Source organism: Malaclemys terrapin, chromosome 13, assembly GCF_027887155.1.
Source record: "Malaclemys terrapin pileata isolate rMalTer1 chromosome 13, rMalTer1.hap1, whole genome shotgun sequence".
Taxonomy (NCBI): domain Eukaryota; kingdom Metazoa; phylum Chordata; order Testudines; family Emydidae; genus Malaclemys; species Malaclemys terrapin.
Genome location: NC_071517.1, coordinates 31,407,789 through 31,425,582, shown reverse-complemented (window position 1 = coordinate 31,425,582; position 17,794 = coordinate 31,407,789). Strand labels below are relative to the sequence as shown.

The window sequence follows — 17,794 nt, the reverse complement described above, 5'->3', positions numbered from 1 at the left end:
CTTACCTCAGCCCTGGAACAGAGGTGGTCACATATTCCGTGCAGGGCAATCCCTTCTGCCAGGATTCTCAGCCCAACACCAGTGCCCCATTCCCAAGGAGTAACTATCTCTCCAGAACTGACTCTAATCAGAGCCCCAGGCAGAGAGCAACCTCTCCTGCTGCTCTCTCAGCTCCCTCTCTCCCCACACTGCCACTGCACCTTGCATAACCCAAAACTAACACAACCCTGCATGTCTTCCCAAGACTCAAAACTTGCTCACACGCTAAAAAAAAAGAAACTGAAGACTGAGTGTAGTAGCACCACCTGGTAATGCCTGCCAGAACAATATTTTTTGCAAAATAATTTAGAAAATATTCATTTTTACCAGATTTTTTCTTTTTTTTTTTTTTTTTTTGCAGTGAATCAAAACCTGAAAAAAGTTGCTCAGGTTTTCACTGAAAACTGTAGAAAGAAGTAAACAAACAAAAAGACTTTTTTTTTTTAACCAATTCTTCTTTTTCCTTCCCCTTCATCCATGTAAATGAGGAGGGATGGAGGAAGACGTGTTATTGTTGCTGGGGAAAGCCTGAGATCAGAGTTAAGTATTTGCATTGCAGTGCAGTGGTGGGGAATGTGGTACTGCACATGCTGGAGCTGTGAAAGTGGTGACCGGGATGTAGACGTTAAGGTTTGTTTCCCTTCAGATCCCTTCATTGGGGCACTTCCTTGTGTTCAGGAGATCGGTTGGTTTGATGCTCCCCTTCAGCAGATGTAACCATTCTGGCTGAGGTTTCTCTTTGTGGGAAGTGCCTTGATTCTATGCATGAAAGTGGTAAGGTGGAAGCCTTAATAATGTTATTCTCTTGGGATACTGCTAAGGAGAAGTCACGGCTGCTGCCTCAGAGTGGGGCCTTCTGCTCCCCATCCCATCCATCACATCAGGCTGCCCATCACTGAGGGGGCATTAAAAGTGGTACCTGAAGTGGTGCCGCCCACCACGATCAGCTATTTGGCTGGCGGCATGCAGGAGGTGCTGGGTGCAGGGGGAGGAGCAGGGGCAGGAAGAGGCAGGGGGACTTGGAGGAAAGGATAGAGTGGGGGCAGGCCCTGGGGTGGAGTGGTGGTCGAGCACCCCCGAGGAACAGAGGAAGTCGGCGCCTATTGCCCTTGGGTCTGGGCATGGCTGAACACTGAGCCTGTCAGGATCCTGAGCCTCTCTCCTTGGTTCTTCATTTAGGGAAGGGCCAGCCTCTTGTCACCCCCTAGTATCACATCCTGGGCAGCCCCTGCCCTCCAGCAGCTTCCCCCTGGGCAGGGTCCCAGGCCCTGAGAGACTTGCTGGCTGCTCCCGGCTGGCTAGGCCCAGGGTCTCCAGCAGGGCCATTGGTGCTGGTACCGCGCTCGCTGCCAGAGCTCCCGACCCTGACCCAGCCCGGCCTGTTGTCCCAGCACTGACCCCTCCCCTGCAGCTGGGGACACGGCTGCTCTCGATGGCTGAGCCCCTCCCTCTGCCGCTGCCTCTGCTGCTGCGCTTACAGGCTCAGGCCATGCCGGGGCCAATGCGGCGCTGCTGGGGCTGCTCCTTCCCTCAGCACCTGGGTTCTCTGTGTCTGGGGAAAATGGCGGGTGAGTGGGCAGGGACCTTCTCAGAGACACACGCCCTGTGCTGCACCCAGAGAGCAGAGACCAGCCAGGGCTGGGCAGCGAAGTGCCACTGTGGTGGGATTAACCCTTTCCTTCCATCCACCCCACCAGCCCCAGAGTGGGGTCAAAATTAAATTTGCATGCCCCTGCCTGCAGGCTTCTGTCCTGCTGCAGCTGCTGCTGCTGTAATTGTCATCTCTGGCAGCTCCTCTCCCTTAGGGAAGCAGTTCTCTCTAAGAGCACCCATTCCAGGCTCCTTGCTCTGGTGAGCTCTCCTGGGAGCTCCTTTCCTGACACACTTCATCTTTCTAGGATCCCCTTCAGCTAGTAACCCTTTATATCAGGCTCATTAGATAGTTAGCTGCCAACCACCCATCTAGGAATTTAATTACTTCCAGGTGGGTCTGGGTTGGCTGGTTCTCCCTTACAGGAGCTTGTCACAGATAGTCTGGTCCCTGACTCCCCTTAAAGGGCCAGCCCCCGTGACATCTCCCCCCCCCCCCCCGACACACACACACCCCAAGCCGAACTGTACCCAAAGGCAAGCTTGACCATGACTAAGACTTGGTTATGTTCTTCACCCAGGGGGTACTTCCTGCCCTGCTACCACAAGGAAATCTGCAAGACCTGTGGCCATATGTAGCTCCTGCAGTGGACAAACTCCCCCATAGTCTTCAGCGTGGTGTAGTCCAGAATTTTACTCTTTGTAAGACACGCCTGTGATGGGTTGGATCACAGAAACCCCCTGGGAGCTACCACCTGCTGTGCCAAGACTACTTCTGCCCCTACTTTCCCTGCCAGCTCAGGACCCCAGCACCCTGTCTTGCTGAGCCAGACATGCCTGTCTGCTCCAACACAGACCCAGGGTCTGAATTACTTGCCCCAAAGCTGCCTTGACTGAAAGCAGCTTACAGAAGTGTTCTTATCTATAACACTCAGATGCCCAACTCCCAATGGGGTCTAAACCCAAATAAATCTGTTTTACCCTGTATAACACTTATACAGGGTAAACTCATAAATTGTTTGCCCTCTATAATACTGATAGAGAGATATGCACAGCTGTTTGGGCCCCCCTCCTGATATTAATACATACTCTGGGTTAATTAATAAGTAAAAAGTGATTTTATTAAATACAGAAGTAGGATTTAAGTGATTCCAAATAGTAACAGACAGAACAAAGTGAATTACCAAGAAAAATAAAATAAACCACACAAGTCTATGTTTAAGAAAACTGAATACAAATAACACCTCACCAGTTCCAGTAAGCTTCCTTTTACAGACTAGTCTCCTGCAAGTCTGGGTCCAGCAATCACTCACACCCCGTCTTTACTGTCCTTTGTTCCAGTTTCTTTCAGGTGTCCTGGGGGGGGGGGGTGAAGAAGCTATCTCTTTAGCCAACTGAAGACAAAATGGAGGGGTCTCCCAAGGGCTTAAATAGACTTTATCTTGTGGGTCGAGACTAGGGTTACCATATTCAAACATTTAAAAAAGAGGACAATCCACGGGGCCCCGGTCCCGCCCCCGGCCCTGCCCCAACTCCGCCCCTTCCCCACCCCCGGCCCCACCCCAACCCCACCCCTTCTCCACCCCCATTCCAACCCCTTCCCCAAAGTCCCTGCACCAACTCTGCCCCCTCCTCTGAGCACCCCACATTCCCCCTCCTCCCTCCCGCTCTGATCTTGGTTGGGGGTTGCTAAGTGCTTCCCTGCTCCCCACTCGCCCCGCAGCCCCTGCAGCCTCTATGCCCTTGCCTGCCCTGCTCCTCCTCACCCTGCAGCCTCTGCACCCCGCCGCCCCTGCAGTCTCTGTGCCCCCTGCTCCCCACTCACCCTGCAGCCTCTGCACCCCCTGCCTGCCCTGCCCCTGCAGCCTCTGCACCCCCTCCTCCCCCACCACCTGCCCTGCTCCCCCCACTCACCCGGCAGAGGGAGAAATGCAGGCTCCACGTGGAATCAAACACTTTTGCTGCTCTGTGGGGGAGGAGGGAGCGGGGGAGGGGGAGGGACTCTGGCTGCTAGAGGCCCTAGTGGCTGCGAGCGGCTTTCAATCAGGCCAGGCGTCCAATCAGCCGCGCCACACTCCGCATGAGGGGAAGGGGGAAATCCTGGACATTTCTACTTGATTAGAAATCTCCCCCCGGACGGCCATTTAACACTGAAAAAGCCGGACATGTCCAGGGAAACCCGGACGGATGGTAACCCTAGTCGAGACCCCCTCCTTTCTCCTATGCAAAGTCCAGCTCCAAGATGGAATTCTGGAGTCACCTGGGCAAGTCACATGTCCATGCATGACTGACAGTTTTTACAGGCAGAAGCCATTGCCCACATGGTATCTTGTATGTCTCCAGGAAGACTTCTTATGTGGATGGGAGCATTCCAAGATGCATTGTTCCTTAAATGCTTCTTGATTGGGCACTTAACTTTGCAAATTCCTTTCTAAAGAAGCTGACCAAATGCCTTACAAAGCTTACTTAGAAATCAAGCAAGTATACAGCCAATATTCTTAACTTCAAGTACAAAAATGATATATGTGCACAAATAGGATGAATAGATTCAGTAAACCATAACCTTTACAGGAAAAAGTGGCTAGACCTGGTAGTTCTCTAACTGAATGTCATATCTTGTAAAAGTGTTTGTAAGCTCTTTTTGCCTTGTTATCTGATTTGGCTACTCTCATCATGTCTGGCCACTTTGGAGATATATTCTTTTCCAGAGCTGGGAGGGTAGTTCTGAGTTGTCTTCCCATCAGAAGTTGTGTTGGACTGTGTCTAGTAGCTGATGTTGGAGTTGATCTGTAACTCAGAAGAGCAAGGAATGGATCTTCCAAGAAAATCCTACAACAGGATGTCTTCACAGCTTTCTTAGCCTCTCCATTTGCTTCAGGGTAATGTGGGCTGCTAGTAATATGATCAAAATAATATTTTGTTTGGAATAACTTAGTCTGCTGCAGTACACTGTGGTCCATTCTTTGTCACTAGTTGCTCTGGAATACCAAAATGAGCAAAAGTGCACTTCAGTTTCTCGAGAGCACTGTGACATGTTGTGTCTTTCAAGTACATCATTTCTATATACCTGGAAAAACAGCCCACTATGACCAGGTAATGATGTCCTCTGAATTTGCATAAATTTGCTCCTAGTCTTCTCCAAGGGTCTCTGGTAGGGGTGTTTGTACACAGTGTGGTTCAGAGTTGTCTCTTAAGTTGATTTGGACTGCAGTTTCAAAATCACAGTTTTCAGCCAATGCATGCAGAGCTCTTATAAAACATTAACATTTTCCTCTGGTTCTTCAATTCTCTGGTGAAAAAATGCTCTTTCATAAACCACATTTCTCTGTGCTCTAAAGTATGCATCAAACATAGCCAGAATTCTTGGATATTCACTTTTGTGACTGTCTTCAGTAAAGTCAAAGAATTTCAGGATATGCTCTGCCTACTTCCCCATAGCATAAATTGAAGGAGATAAATGTGTATCTCCGGTTACCTTGTGGAGCTTGTTTGCCATGCAAAACCTTGTAAAATACACTTCTAGTCTGTTCATTGTGAAGGTTTGTCAAAGCTGAAGCTCTCTGGGTCATTGAGGAGTAGCATGTTGATGAGATCTTGCAACCTTTGTTGCTTTTTCCCTTCTGTGTGAAACCTTTGTTGCTTTTTTCCTTCTGTTTCTGTTCCCCTCTGGCACTAGTTTATTTCTGACACTATGTCATGCTCCTGTACCAGATGTGGACTGACTACAGAGCTTCCTTCTGAAGGGTAACTTAAATAAGGTATTTTACACACAGTGCCACCTAGTGAATGAACAGTTTAATATAGTTTAGCATTCCATTAAAATTGGTAAATCAGTATCAGGCTGCCTCACAGTCTCTCTGGCAGCAGACCCCCGGATACACGCCCGCACATGCATGCACGCACACACCGTTTGGAGTTAAGCTCAACTTCAATTCAGGAGTAGCTCCTTGTTAGCATCTCCAATTACTACTGACCACATCTTTTTTTCCTGCGACCTTCAGTAAAGGAGCTTTGGGAGCCCATTTCAGATCCTCTTCTGCCCACATGACTGTGTGTAATGTTAGCAGCTGGAAAAGCACCTTTCTGCTCCTCCCCTGGGAGGACATGGTTTCCTTTACGATGGACTTCTTTTTAGCCCAGCTCTGGTTGGGGCTTTGTGTTGCTCTTTCAGGCCTTGGGGGGGCTGGGGGGCAGGGCGGAGGTGCAGAGAGAGAGGTCCCTGGTCTCTTCCCTTCTTATTTCAGATTCCTCTTGGACGTGTGTTTTTATGTCATTAACATGGTGGCTTTTCCCTTCATCAGCCAGAATCCGTGCCTCAGACAGCCCATCTTCCACCTGATGGGCCTGTACCTCTGCACCCACCTCAGCACTGTTCTTGTCTCCAGCCAGCTGGTGTAGCCTCACTGACCAGCTGATCTGTACTGCGCCTTCCCTCTCTGGCACAATTTCAGCTCTTTCCACGAGGCTGTCGCCTCATTCTCTGGACTCTCCTGCTTCATATGAGTCTCAGAGTTGGGCTTCGTTCCACACTAGATCTTAAGCTGGTTCTGTCACCTCCTTCTGCAACACAAACACTGCTGTTCCCCAGTCACCTTCCAGTGCTGAGACAGGCCAGCTCCTGCTCTGCCGGATGGCTTGGGCTGCGATCCAGTCCCCTGGGCAGCGAACCTCCTTTAGCTCCTGCTGGGCCTCAGCCTTTGGGCCTGGAGGGTGCTCAGCTGTGCAAGGCCTTCTGCCCTGCTCCCCTCCGCTGCAGCAACATTTTCTTCCAGCTCTTCCCAGTCCATTAGTGGGTGGATTTGCTGAGTAGCTGTAGAGGGCACAGCCATTGGTGCAGATTCCTTTGTCGCCCCCACCTCCGTATTTGTGCCAGCCCTTCAGTGGCTGATCAACTCGTTCCTCTAAAAAGCTTTCCAGGACACATGCAGCGTCGTTCCACTCCCCTGTGTGTCCCAGGAGCTGTTCCTTCTGCTGTCTTAGCATACATGTACATTTGAGCTAAGAGGTGTGATTCCCAGCTTGTGTAAACATAGCTGAACTAGCACCTAACAATAGCCATGTGGTCAGGGTGCCACGAGTGGCAGCTTCAGCTAATTGCCTGAGTAGTAACCCACACAGCCCCCCTTGGTATGTACTCAGGCAGCTGGCCTGGCCTGCCCATACTACCCTGGCTACACTGCTACTTTTAGCATGTTAGCTTGAGCAGAGTTAGCTCAGGTACATCTACATGAGCTGGGAATCGCACCTCTCAGGTCAGTTGCAGGTGGACACTCAGTTTCAAGTTCTCCAACTTTCTTCCTTCTATGCAGTGTGGCAGGCTTCTATGTCCCAGCAAACCCTCCTCTGGTTTCCTAGCCACCACTCACATCCTGCAGCCCTTTCTGGGCCCCTCCTTCGCAAGGCACAGGAGTTGTTCAAGCCCTTTCAGTTTTGGCTCCTGGGTAACTTTCCTCTTGCATGGCTCATTCTCTACCTGAACTATTCGGGTCTCCAGGTGCTGCTTCTCCTCTAGGGCCAGGGCTCCTTGACCAGGGGTATTGGTAATTCCAACTGCCACTTCCTCCCTGTGGGATGGTGCCTGACACTTGTTACATTCAACAGCTGTAAATTTCTCCTGCATTTGAATAATCTCATCAGTCCATGGCTCATGCAAGTGCTGGAGCTTTATCTTCAACTGCTGGGCTTCTTGGAAGCTAGAGCAGAATTTCTTCTGCTGAACATCCTGTTCCTTTATCAGTGCCTTGACCTGTTTGCTCTCCATAGCCACAACCTGATGACTTCTCTCCTGCTCTGCGAGTAGCTCGTTCTGCCTGCCTTCTAGTCACTGGGTTTGCTCCTGTTGCTTGGCCAGTTTCAGTAAGAAAACCTGGACCTGGGCTTGCAAATTACAGAGCTGTTCAATATCCCTGTCAGAGCTCTTGTCACAACCCTCTCCCGGGACCACCAGAAATGCTGAATCACATTTAGCTTCTGCCTCGGTTCCCCTGGCCCAGAGAGTTGGCTGTCCCTTAGAGCTGCTGGTAGGATCATTTTCCAAGGGAGTCCTTTCAGGCTCCTGGGGGAAGCTACTCAAACTCCCCAAGCTTTGAATCTGGGAGCGAGGTTAAGGTATTGCTGGTGAGCAAAGGGAGACCTGACACCCATCGCTGGCTTCTCCCTCTGAAGCCTATATCCCATGGCCTGCTTTCTTGGCTACTCATTTTGCTCATTACTAGAAACTCTCACTGCCCCATAGCGACATCACCCATGTCCAAAATCCAAAGTTCTTGTAGGGCAGCATCTTTTTATGTGTCCCTTCTCCTGGCAGTCAAAAAAAATTAACCCTATGGGGTCATTCTCCCCAGCCCAAAATGGGGTTCCCAAAGTCCTCTATTTCAACAGCAACCTGGGCCTGACTTCCCCTTGGCTGGGTGTCTTTAATAACCTGGAACTCCCTGGTTCTCTGAGTGTTCTGGGAAAGTCGGCCAGTTTGCCCATCCTTGCTCCTGGAGGCAGCCCCGTCTTATATGCCCATCCTACCCATGATCAGTGCACAGCATTGGACCAGCTCCACACCATCTTCTCTACCCTGTCTGTGATGAGTGACTCTTTCAAGTCGCTGGCCATCCTCAGTGCACTGCCGTGGGTGCCTGGGCACTTCCAGCAATGGGAGCTGGAATGCCCATTGTTGTTGCTGGCCCTTCAGACACCAGCTTGGGGGAGTGAATGTCCCACCGACATGGAAGGTGTCTGTGCCGTGCTGCTCTGTCACCCCCCTGGGCGAGTCTCAGAGCCAGGGTGACAGACATTGGCTCGTGGGTTTGCGCTACAGCATTAAAACCAACTGTAGATGTTGTGTCTGGGGCTGGAGTTTGAAGCCCCAGACACAACATGAGTCTGAAGGCTGAAGGAAGGGTAACGCTTCCTTGTTTGAAGCGCCCCTGCTCTCTGGCCAAAATAAAAGTAAGCTAATGCATTCCCTTATTTGTACTTACTAATTCTAATGGAGTTGGATTGCTTGCCTTCTTGATCTGTCTCCAGCAAGCACACAGAACAGACAGACAAAGCCTTCCCCCCTCCCACCAAATTTGAAATTATCTTGTCCCCTTATTGGTCCTTTTGGTCAGGTGTCAGCCAGGTTACCTGAGCTTCTTAACCCTTTACAGGTAAAAGAGGAATTAACCCCTTATAGGGTAAAGAGGGATTTTATGCTACCCTTAGCTGTATGTTTATGACAGCTTCAGGGACCAAAATCCAGCCTGAGCCAGAAGGTCTGTATGGCTATTTTTAGAACCGTAGCAGGAGTCCCACAAACCTCAGTCTGTCAATCCAGATCTTGGACTCACTGCCTGAGCCTTGGTGTGAAAGTTCCCAGCGTGTCTGACCCTGGGCTGGTTAATGAGAGCGAGGGGGGTGGCTGGCACAGTTGTTAGATGGAGACACCTGAGCTCCTGGGGCTCTGAGATGGTCTCTGTGACCATTATCCACTCTGGGAGATGCCCAGGTGCAGCTGCAGAGGGTCTGTGCCACTCACAGCGTCCATGGGACAAATCTCTCTGGGCAGAGAGTTCAGGTTGGAGCCAAGTCTCCATTTGCAGCCTGATTTGTGGGATCCCAGAGGGAAATTTTTCTACCAAGGCCAAATTTAACGGCAGTTCTGGAGTGTTTCATAGCTGATGTCCTGAGCCTGGCCTGCCCGTAACTGCATTGCTGGAGATATTGACAGTCACTCACTGCAAGTCTCTGGGATTTGGGCTCCCAAGTTGCCTTGACATGTTTGATATAGAGCTGGGCAAAATGTTTGGGTTGATTTAATCCATGTTGAGTTTGCTGAATAGTTTTTCAAATGTGCTGCCACTTCCCTTCTAGCCTTTAGCCCAGTGGCTGGGCCCTCAGCTGGAAGCCCCAGGTTCAATCCCCCCATGTGATGAAGGGAAGGAATTGGAATGTAGGGCCCCCCCTCAGGTGAGGGCTGGAACTACTGGGCTCCAGGTGTCTGATGTGGGGCTCCCTCAATCTCTCCTGCTGAAGATGCCCCCTGTGTCTAAACACTGCCCTGGGCACTGGGCCTGAGTGTGAGACTGAAAATGACTCTGCAACCCAGTGGGTCGGGCCCCCACCTTGGAGCTCCAGAATCCAGCTCCCCTGCCCCAATCACCCAGTAATTATTGATCCATAACCCCAGTGAGGAGAGGGGTTACGGCCCCTGGCACAGCGTCTCAGTTTGTGTCTGCTGGCTGGGATTTCCTTGCACCGATGTAGCTGCCCCTAATGCAGATGCACTATGCAGATATGAACTGCGACTGGCCCCCGGTGCAGCTTATCACAGATGGAGGGGGCAGTAATTGGGGAAATGTCCCCTCCCATCACCACTGCCCCAGCCTCATTAGCAACAGCCCCTGTTCCTCCAGTACCCAGTTACACTCCTCAAAGCCCCTCATCTCCTATCCCCCTACTGCCCTGCCCCTGACCAGCGACCCCAGCCCAGACACATTGCCCATGCCCAGTGGAGGGTGGGGATGGGGAATCTGGTCCAGGAGAGGGGAGGGGATGGCTGTGGGGTTTTCCTGGCTGGAAGGGTGGTGCCCATGGGCCCAGCCAGCATGGAGAGTCCCAGCTACGCCCCGTGTATGTGGGGACGGCACCAACCTGCTCTTAGTAACAAACCAGCCACACATGGCCCCAGAACAACAGAGATTCCCTGGAGCCTGCCCACCTTCACCTCTCTCTGTCCCCTGGCATCTGCCAATCTCGTCTTCCCCCACTGGCCCCTAACTTCTGCCCCGACCTTACCCTTCCTTCAACCTCTGTGCTCACCCGGCCCCTGCCTTTATCCTCCCCCACTCCACCTCGCTCCACCCCTTCACCCTCTTTCTGCTCCCAGGGACCCCTCTCCACCCATTTTGCCTCCCTGTCACATGCCCGTGCCCTCCACCCCCCTCTGCCTCCCTGGAACTGACCCCTGCCTTTGCTCACCTGCCCCTCCCTTTGTCCCCTTCCTCCCTGGTGCTCACCCCCCCAACCTCTGCCCCCATCACCCATGACCTCCCTCACCCTCTGCCTTTTGGGCCTACCCCTGCTTTCACACCATACTGCCCCTGGCAACCACTCCTCTCCTCCCCCATCCCTCTTTTGACTGCTTCCTCCTTTCCACCCTCCAGCACTTCCACTGCCCCCCCCCCCAGCCCTCTGGTGCCCACCTCTTCCCTTGTCCCTTTCTCTATCCCCAATACCTGCCCCTTGTTTGCCCTATTGCCTGCCCCATTTCATGCCCCACCACTGTCCCACTGGCACCTGCGCCTACCCCTACCCCCTTGCTGCCTTCCCATCTGCTCACCCTCCTCTGCCCCCCAACTTTCACCCCTCCCCTCGTATTTCTCTAAACCCCCAGCACCCACCTGTTCCCTTGCCCTCCCACCCCCTGATCATAGAATCATATAATATCAGGGTTGGAAGGGACCTCAGAAGGTCATCTAGTCCAACCCCCTGTTCAAAGCAGGACCAAATCCCAACTAAATCATCCCAGCCAGGGCTTTGTCAAGCCTGACCTTAAAAACCTCTAAGGAAGGAGATTCCACCACCTCCCTAGGTAACCCATTCCAGTGCTTCACCACTCTCCTAGTGAAATAGTGTTTCCTAATATCCAACCTAGACCTCCCACATTGTAACTTGAGACCATTACTCCTTGTTCTGTCATCAGGTACCACTGAGAACAGTCTAGATCCATCCTCTTTGGAACCCCCTTTCAGGTAGTTGAAAGCAGCTATCAAATCCCCCCTCATTCTTCTCTTCTGCAGACTAAACAATCCCAGTTCCCTCAGCCTCCCCTCATAAGTCATGTGCTCCAGCCCCCTAATCATTTTTGTTGCCCTCCGCTGGACTCTTTCTAATCTTTCCACATCCTTCTTGCAGTGTGGGGCCCAAAACTGGACACAGTACTCCAGGTGAGGCCTCACCAATGTTGAATAGAGGGGAACGATCACATCCCTCGATCTGCTGGCTATGCCCCTACTTATACAGCCCAAAATGCCGTTAGCCTTCTTGGCAACAAGGGCACACTGTTGACTCATATCCAGCTTCTCATCCACTGTAACCCCTAGGTCCTTTTCTGCAGAACTGCTTCCTAGCCATTCGGTCCCTAGTCTGTAACAGTGAATAGGATTCTTCCGTCCTAAGTGCAGGACTCTGCACTTGTCCTTGTTGAACCTCATCAGGTTTCTTTTGGCCCAATCCTCTAATTTGTCTAGATCCCTCTGTATCCTATCCCTACCCTCCAGCGTATCTATCACTCCTCCCAGTTTAGTGTCATCTGCAAACTTGCTGAGGGTGCAGTCCACACCATCCTCCAGATCATTAATGAAGATATTGAACAAAACCAGCCCCAGGACCGACCCTTGGGGCACTCCACTTGAAACCGGCTGCCAACTAGACATGGAGCCGTTGATCACTACCCGTTGAGCCTGATGATCTAGCCAACTTTCTATCCACCTTATAGTCCATTCATCCAGCCCATATTTCTTTAACTTGCTGGCAAGAATACTGTGGGAGACCATATCAAAAGCTTTGCTAAAGTCAAGGAATAACACATCCACTACTTTCCCCTCATCCACAGAGCCAGTTATCTTGTCATAGAAGGCAATTAGGTTAGTCAGGCATGACTTGCCTTTGGTGAATCCATGCTGACTGTTCCTGATCACTTTCCTCCAGCTTCTCATCCACTGTAACCCCTAGGTTCTTTTCTGCAGAACTGCTGCCTAGCCATTCGGTCCCTAGTCTGTAGCAGTGCCTGGGATTCTTCCGTCCTAAGTGCAGGACTCTGCACTTGTCCTTGTTGAACCTCATCAGATTCCTTTTGGCCCAATCCTCTAATTTATCTGGGTCCAGTTTAGTGTCATCTGCAAACTTGCTGAGGGTGCAGTCCACGCCATCCTCCAGATCATTGATAAAGATATTGAACAAAACCGGTCCCAGGACCGACCCTTGGGGCATTCCGCTTAATACCGGCTGCCAACTAGACATGGAGCCATTCATCACTACCCACTGAGCTCGACGATATAGCCAACTTTCTATCCACCTTATGGTCCATTCATCCAGCCCATACTTCTTTAACTTGCTGGCAAGAATACTGTGGGAGACAGTATCAAAAGCTTTGCTAAAGTCAAGGAATAACACATCCACTGCTTTCCCCTCATCCATAGAGCCAGTTATCTCATCATGGATTTATTTAAATTGCAAGTGAAGAATAGCTGAAGGTTTTTGATATAAAGTTGCTTTTCCCTGACTGGGAATCGAACCCAGGCTGTGGCAGTAAGTGCCAAATGCTAACCACTAGACCACCTCGTCATAGAAGGCAATTAGGTTAGTCAGGCGTGACTTGCCCTTGGTGAATCCATGTTGACTGTTCTTGATCACTTTCCTCTCCTCTAAGTTCTTCAGAATTGATTCCTTGAGGACCTGCTCCATGATTTTTCCAGGGACTGAGGTGAGGCTGACTGGCCTGTAGTTCCCCGGATCCTCCTCCTTCCCTTTTTTAAAGATGGGCACTACATTAGCCTTTTTCCAGTCATCCGGGACCTCCCCCGATCGCCATGAGTTTTCAAAGATAATGGCCAATGGCTCTGCAATCACATTCACCAACTCCTTTATAGCACCCTTGGATGCAGCACATCCGGCCCCATGGACTTGTGCTCGTACAGTTTTTCTAAATAGTCCCGAATGACTTCTTTCTCCACAGAGGGCTGGTCACCTTCTCCCCATACTGTGCTGCCCAGTGCAGCAGTCTGGGAGCTGACCTTGTTCATGAAAACAGAGGCAAAAAAATCATTGAGTACATTAGCTTTTTCCACATCCTCTGTCACTAGGTTGCCTCCCTCATACAGTAAGGGGCCCACACTTTCCTTGACTTTCTTCTTGTTACTAACATACTTGAGGAACCTCTTCTTCTTACTCTTAACATCTCTTGCTAGCTGCAACGCCGAGTGTGATTTGGCCTTCCTGATTTCACTCCTGCATGCCTGAGCAATATTTTTATACTCCTCCCTGGTCATTTGTCCAATCTTCCACGTCTTGTAAGCTTCTTTTTTGCGTTTAAGATAAGCAAGGATTTCACTGTTTAGCCAAGCTGGTCGCCTGCCATATTTACTATTCTTTCTACACATCGGGATAATTTTTTCCTGCAACCTCAATAAGGATTCTTTAAAATGTAGCCAACTCTCCTGGACTCCTTTCCCCCTCATGTTATTCTCCCAGGGGATCCTGCCCATCAGTTCCCTGAGGGAGTCAAAGTTTGCTTTTCTGAAGTCCAGGGTCCATATTCTGCTGCTCTCCTTTCTTCCTTGTGTCAGGATCCTGAACTCTACCATCTCATGGTCACTGCCTCCCAGGTTCCCATCCATTTTTGCTTCCCCTACTAATTCTTCCTGGTTTGTGAGCAGCAGATCTAGAGGAGCTCTGCCCCTAGTTGGTTCCTCTAGCACTTGCACCAGGAAATTGTCCCCTACTTTCCAAAAACTTCCTGGATTGTCTATGCAGGTGATTGTCTGATGATCACCCTTCCCTTCTCCCTTCATTTTTCTCCTGGTTCCTGCCACATCAATGCCACACCACTGCTCCCCAGTACCTGCTCCTTCCTTTTCCTCCTCTGCCCCACTCAGTCGCATCTCTACCACTGCCCCTATCTGCCTCCTTGGTGCCTGCCCTTCCTCTGCCCCCTCTGCCCACTTGATGTAAACCCTTTCCCTCACCCCATCTCTGCCCCACTGGTGTCCTCATCTCCACACCCCTCTGCCTCCCATGTACTCACCTGTTCCCTTGCTCCCACTCTGCCCCCTGGTGCCACCCCACTCCTCTCTCCCCGCCTTGCACCTGCCCCTCTGCTCAACCCCCCCTGCATCCATCCTGGTGACTCCCCCTTCCCTCGCCCCACCTCTGTCTTCCTGGCACGCATCCCTCATGCCCATCTCCCCCTTGATTACTGCCCTTTCCCTCACTCCCCTGTTGCCTCCTGGGGTCTTCCCCACCCCTTGCCCCCCCATGCCCCTCTGGCATCTGCCCTACCCCTCATCCCTCTTTGTCACCTGCGCCTTCTCCCACCTCCTCCTTTTCCCCTGGTGCCAGCCCCTCCTTCTACTCCCCTTCTGCCTCCCTGGTACCTGCCCCTTCTCTCTCCCCCCTCTGTTCCCCAGTGCACACCCTCTCTCCTGACTCCCCCTTTGGGACCCTGGTGCTCACCCTTCCTCTCATCTCTCTCTCAATTGGCACCGGTCTTGATTCTCACACACACTCTATGGCCCTGATGCCTTTAGGCCCCCTGGTGCCTGCCCCTCCCATCACCCCATTCTGCCCCTCTGGCACTGGTGCCTGCCCATTCTCTCCCCCCTCTATGATTCTGGCACCTGCCCCACTCCTCATCATGTCTACCCCCTGCCACCTGTCCCTCCCCTTGATTTCCCCTGCCCCATTGGAGCTCCCCCATTCCCTCACAACCCTCTGCCCCCTGGTGCCCATCCCTTCCCTGGCTTCCTTGTGACCCACTGGGGTCTGTGCCCCTCTTCTGCACTGGTGCCCACCCCTTCCCCCATCTGAAGCCCCCTGGAACCTGCCCCTCCCTTCTCCCCTCTGCTCCTGTTACCTCCCTTCCCCTTTCCTCTCCCAGCATCAACCAGTCCTCTCCCCCGCCCTGCCCCCATTGACACTTTCCCACCCCTCCTCCACTCCTCCTGCCCTTTCCCCCTCATTGTCTCCTCACAGGCAGCTGGGCCCTAACTCCCCTTAGGCAACAACACCCCTCACCCCCCCCACACACACACACTTACACACAATGATTAACAGGGATGCAGGTTAATTTCCCTTTGATCCTAGTGACCAGCCCCTGCCCTTGGCACTGACTCTGTGACTCTCTCCACAGTGGATGTGACTCTGGATCCAGACACGGCAAATCCCAACCTCGTCCTGTCTGAGGATCGGAAACGTGTGAGACACAGAGACACAAGACAGGATCTGCCCGACAACCCTGAAAGATTTGATCTTTGTCCCTGTGTCCTAGGCACTGAGGGATTCACAGGCGGGAGGCATTACTGGGAGGTGGAGGTGGGAGATAAGACTGACTGGGACCTGGGAGTTTGTAGGGAAACTGTGAGCAGAAAAGGGAAGGTCACAGTCACACCTAGGAATGGATACTGGGCCATATGGCTGTGGAATGGGGAATACAAGGCCAACAACTCCCCCTCGACCCTCCTTCCCGTAAGCGTCAGGCCCAGCCGGGTGGGGATTTTCCTGGACTATGAGGCGGGCGAGGTCTCATTTTACAATGTGACTAACAAATCCCATCTGCTCACTATCGCTGACACCTTCTCTGGGATGCTCCGCCCTTATTTCAGTTCCTATCTCAACAAGGAGGGTAAAAACTCAGCTCCCCTGATAATCTGCCCGATCCCCGCTCATAGACTCATAGACTCATAGACTTTAAGGTCAGAAGGGACCATTATGATCATCTGGTCTGACCCCCTGCATGCTGCAGGCCACAAGACCCTTCCCTGGACTCTGCTGTTGAAGTCCCCAATCCTGTGTTTTAGTGACTTCAATCGGCAGAGACCCTCCTGCTAGTGATCCCTGCCCCATGCTGCGGAGGAAGGCGAAAAACCTCCAGAGGCTCAGCCAATCTACCCTGGAGGAAAATTCCTTCCCGACCCCAAATATGGCGATCAGTAAGACCCCGAGCATGTAGGCAAGAGTCTCTAGCCTGACCCTTGTTGGCCATTATACTATTTACGTACCATCGCTTGGTTTTCCTTGGCTACTATGTTTTACCATTAGACCATTCCCTCCATAAACTTATCTAACTTAATCTTAAAACCAGACAGGTCCGTCGCTCCCACCGTTTCCCTCGGAAGGCCGTTCCAATATTTCACCCCTCTGACGGTCAGAAACCTTCGTCTAATTTCAAGCCTGAACTTCCCCACGGCCAGTTTATATCCATTCGTTCTCGTGTCCACATTAGTACTAAGCTGGAATAATTCCTCTCCCTCCCTTGTATTTATCCCTCTGATATATTTAAAGATAGCAATCATATCCCCCTTCAGCCTTCACTTTGTCAGACTAAACAACCCAAGCTCCTCTAGTCTCTTTTCATACGATAGGTTTTCCATTCCTCTGATCATCCTAGTGGCCCTTCTCTGCACCCGTTCCAGTTTGAGTTCATCTTTTTTTTTGAGTTTCATCTCAGGCCAGAGGAAATCTTAGTCCCTGCCAGTGACACCCACGGCAGACACTGTCCCCTCCCAGCGCTGACCAGCCCTCAGGCCTGTTGCCCTGGGGATATCTAAAGAGCATCATCTGCCTGCCTCCCACCATCCCCTCACCTCTCAGTTCCCAGCCCCAGGCCTGTGATCTGGGGGAGGGGAGGGGGCAGAGAAAGGAGTGGGGGAAGCAGGTTGCAGGGCAGAGGAGGGTGGGTGCAATATCAAGGATGGCTGCTGTGGATGAGGGTGGTGTGAGAAGGGGGCTGCAGCAGCAGGCAGGGCCACCCAGAGGATTCAGGGGGCCTGGGGCAAAGGAATTTCGGGGGGCCCTTCCATAAAAAAAGTTGCAATACTATAGTAACATGTATTAGGAAATGTAAAAAATAACTAGTGAAATACATTCAAAAATTAATTTGTAATAATTTGAAAATACACTAAATACATTATTTAAAAACATTAAATGCTTTAATGGTATGTCTACATTTGTAATTACAAAATGGGCTGTTGCTGGGGGATGGTAATGGTTGGTGCCAATGGGCTGTTGCTGCCTGTGGGTGGTGCTGCTGTTGCCCAGGGCTGGGTGGAGAGCTGGGCTCTGGGCTGGGGGGATGCCCGGCTCACAGGGGCTGGGCTCAGGGCTGTGGGGAGATGGGGTCAGGGGTGTGTCCGGCTCAGAGGGGCTGGGCTCGGAGCTGGGGGTCAGGGCTGTGGGGGGGATGGGGTCGGGGGGTGTCCGGCTCAGAGGGGCTGGGCTCGGAGCTGGGGATCAGGGCTGTGGGGAGGATGGGGTCGGGGGGTGTCCAGCTCAGAGGGGCTGGGCTCGTAGCTGGGGGTCAGGGCTGTGAGGGAGATGTGCTCGGGGAGGGTACCTGGCTCAGAGGGGCTGGGCTCAGAGCTGGGGGTCAGGGCTGTGGGGGATGGGGTTGGGGGGGTGCCCAGCCCCTTAC

General features: G+C 52.0%; 1 protein-coding gene across 2 annotated transcripts in view; it reads left to right on the top strand.

The window, feature by feature from the left end:
- Positions 1-17,226, top strand: part of LOC128848259 (E3 ubiquitin-protein ligase TRIM39-like) — a 32,302-nt gene extending 15,076 nt beyond the window's left edge. For both annotated transcript variants that reach the window (XM_054048144.1, XM_054048145.1), the window contains exon 9: positions 15,515-17,226. In XM_054048144.1, coding sequence (XP_053904119.1) covers positions 15,515-16,068 — 554 coding nt within the window. In that variant the 3' untranslated portion in view covers positions 16,069-17,226. The remainder of the gene's footprint in view (positions 1-15,514) is intronic.
- The last annotated feature ends 568 nt before the right edge of the window (positions 17,227-17,794 follow it).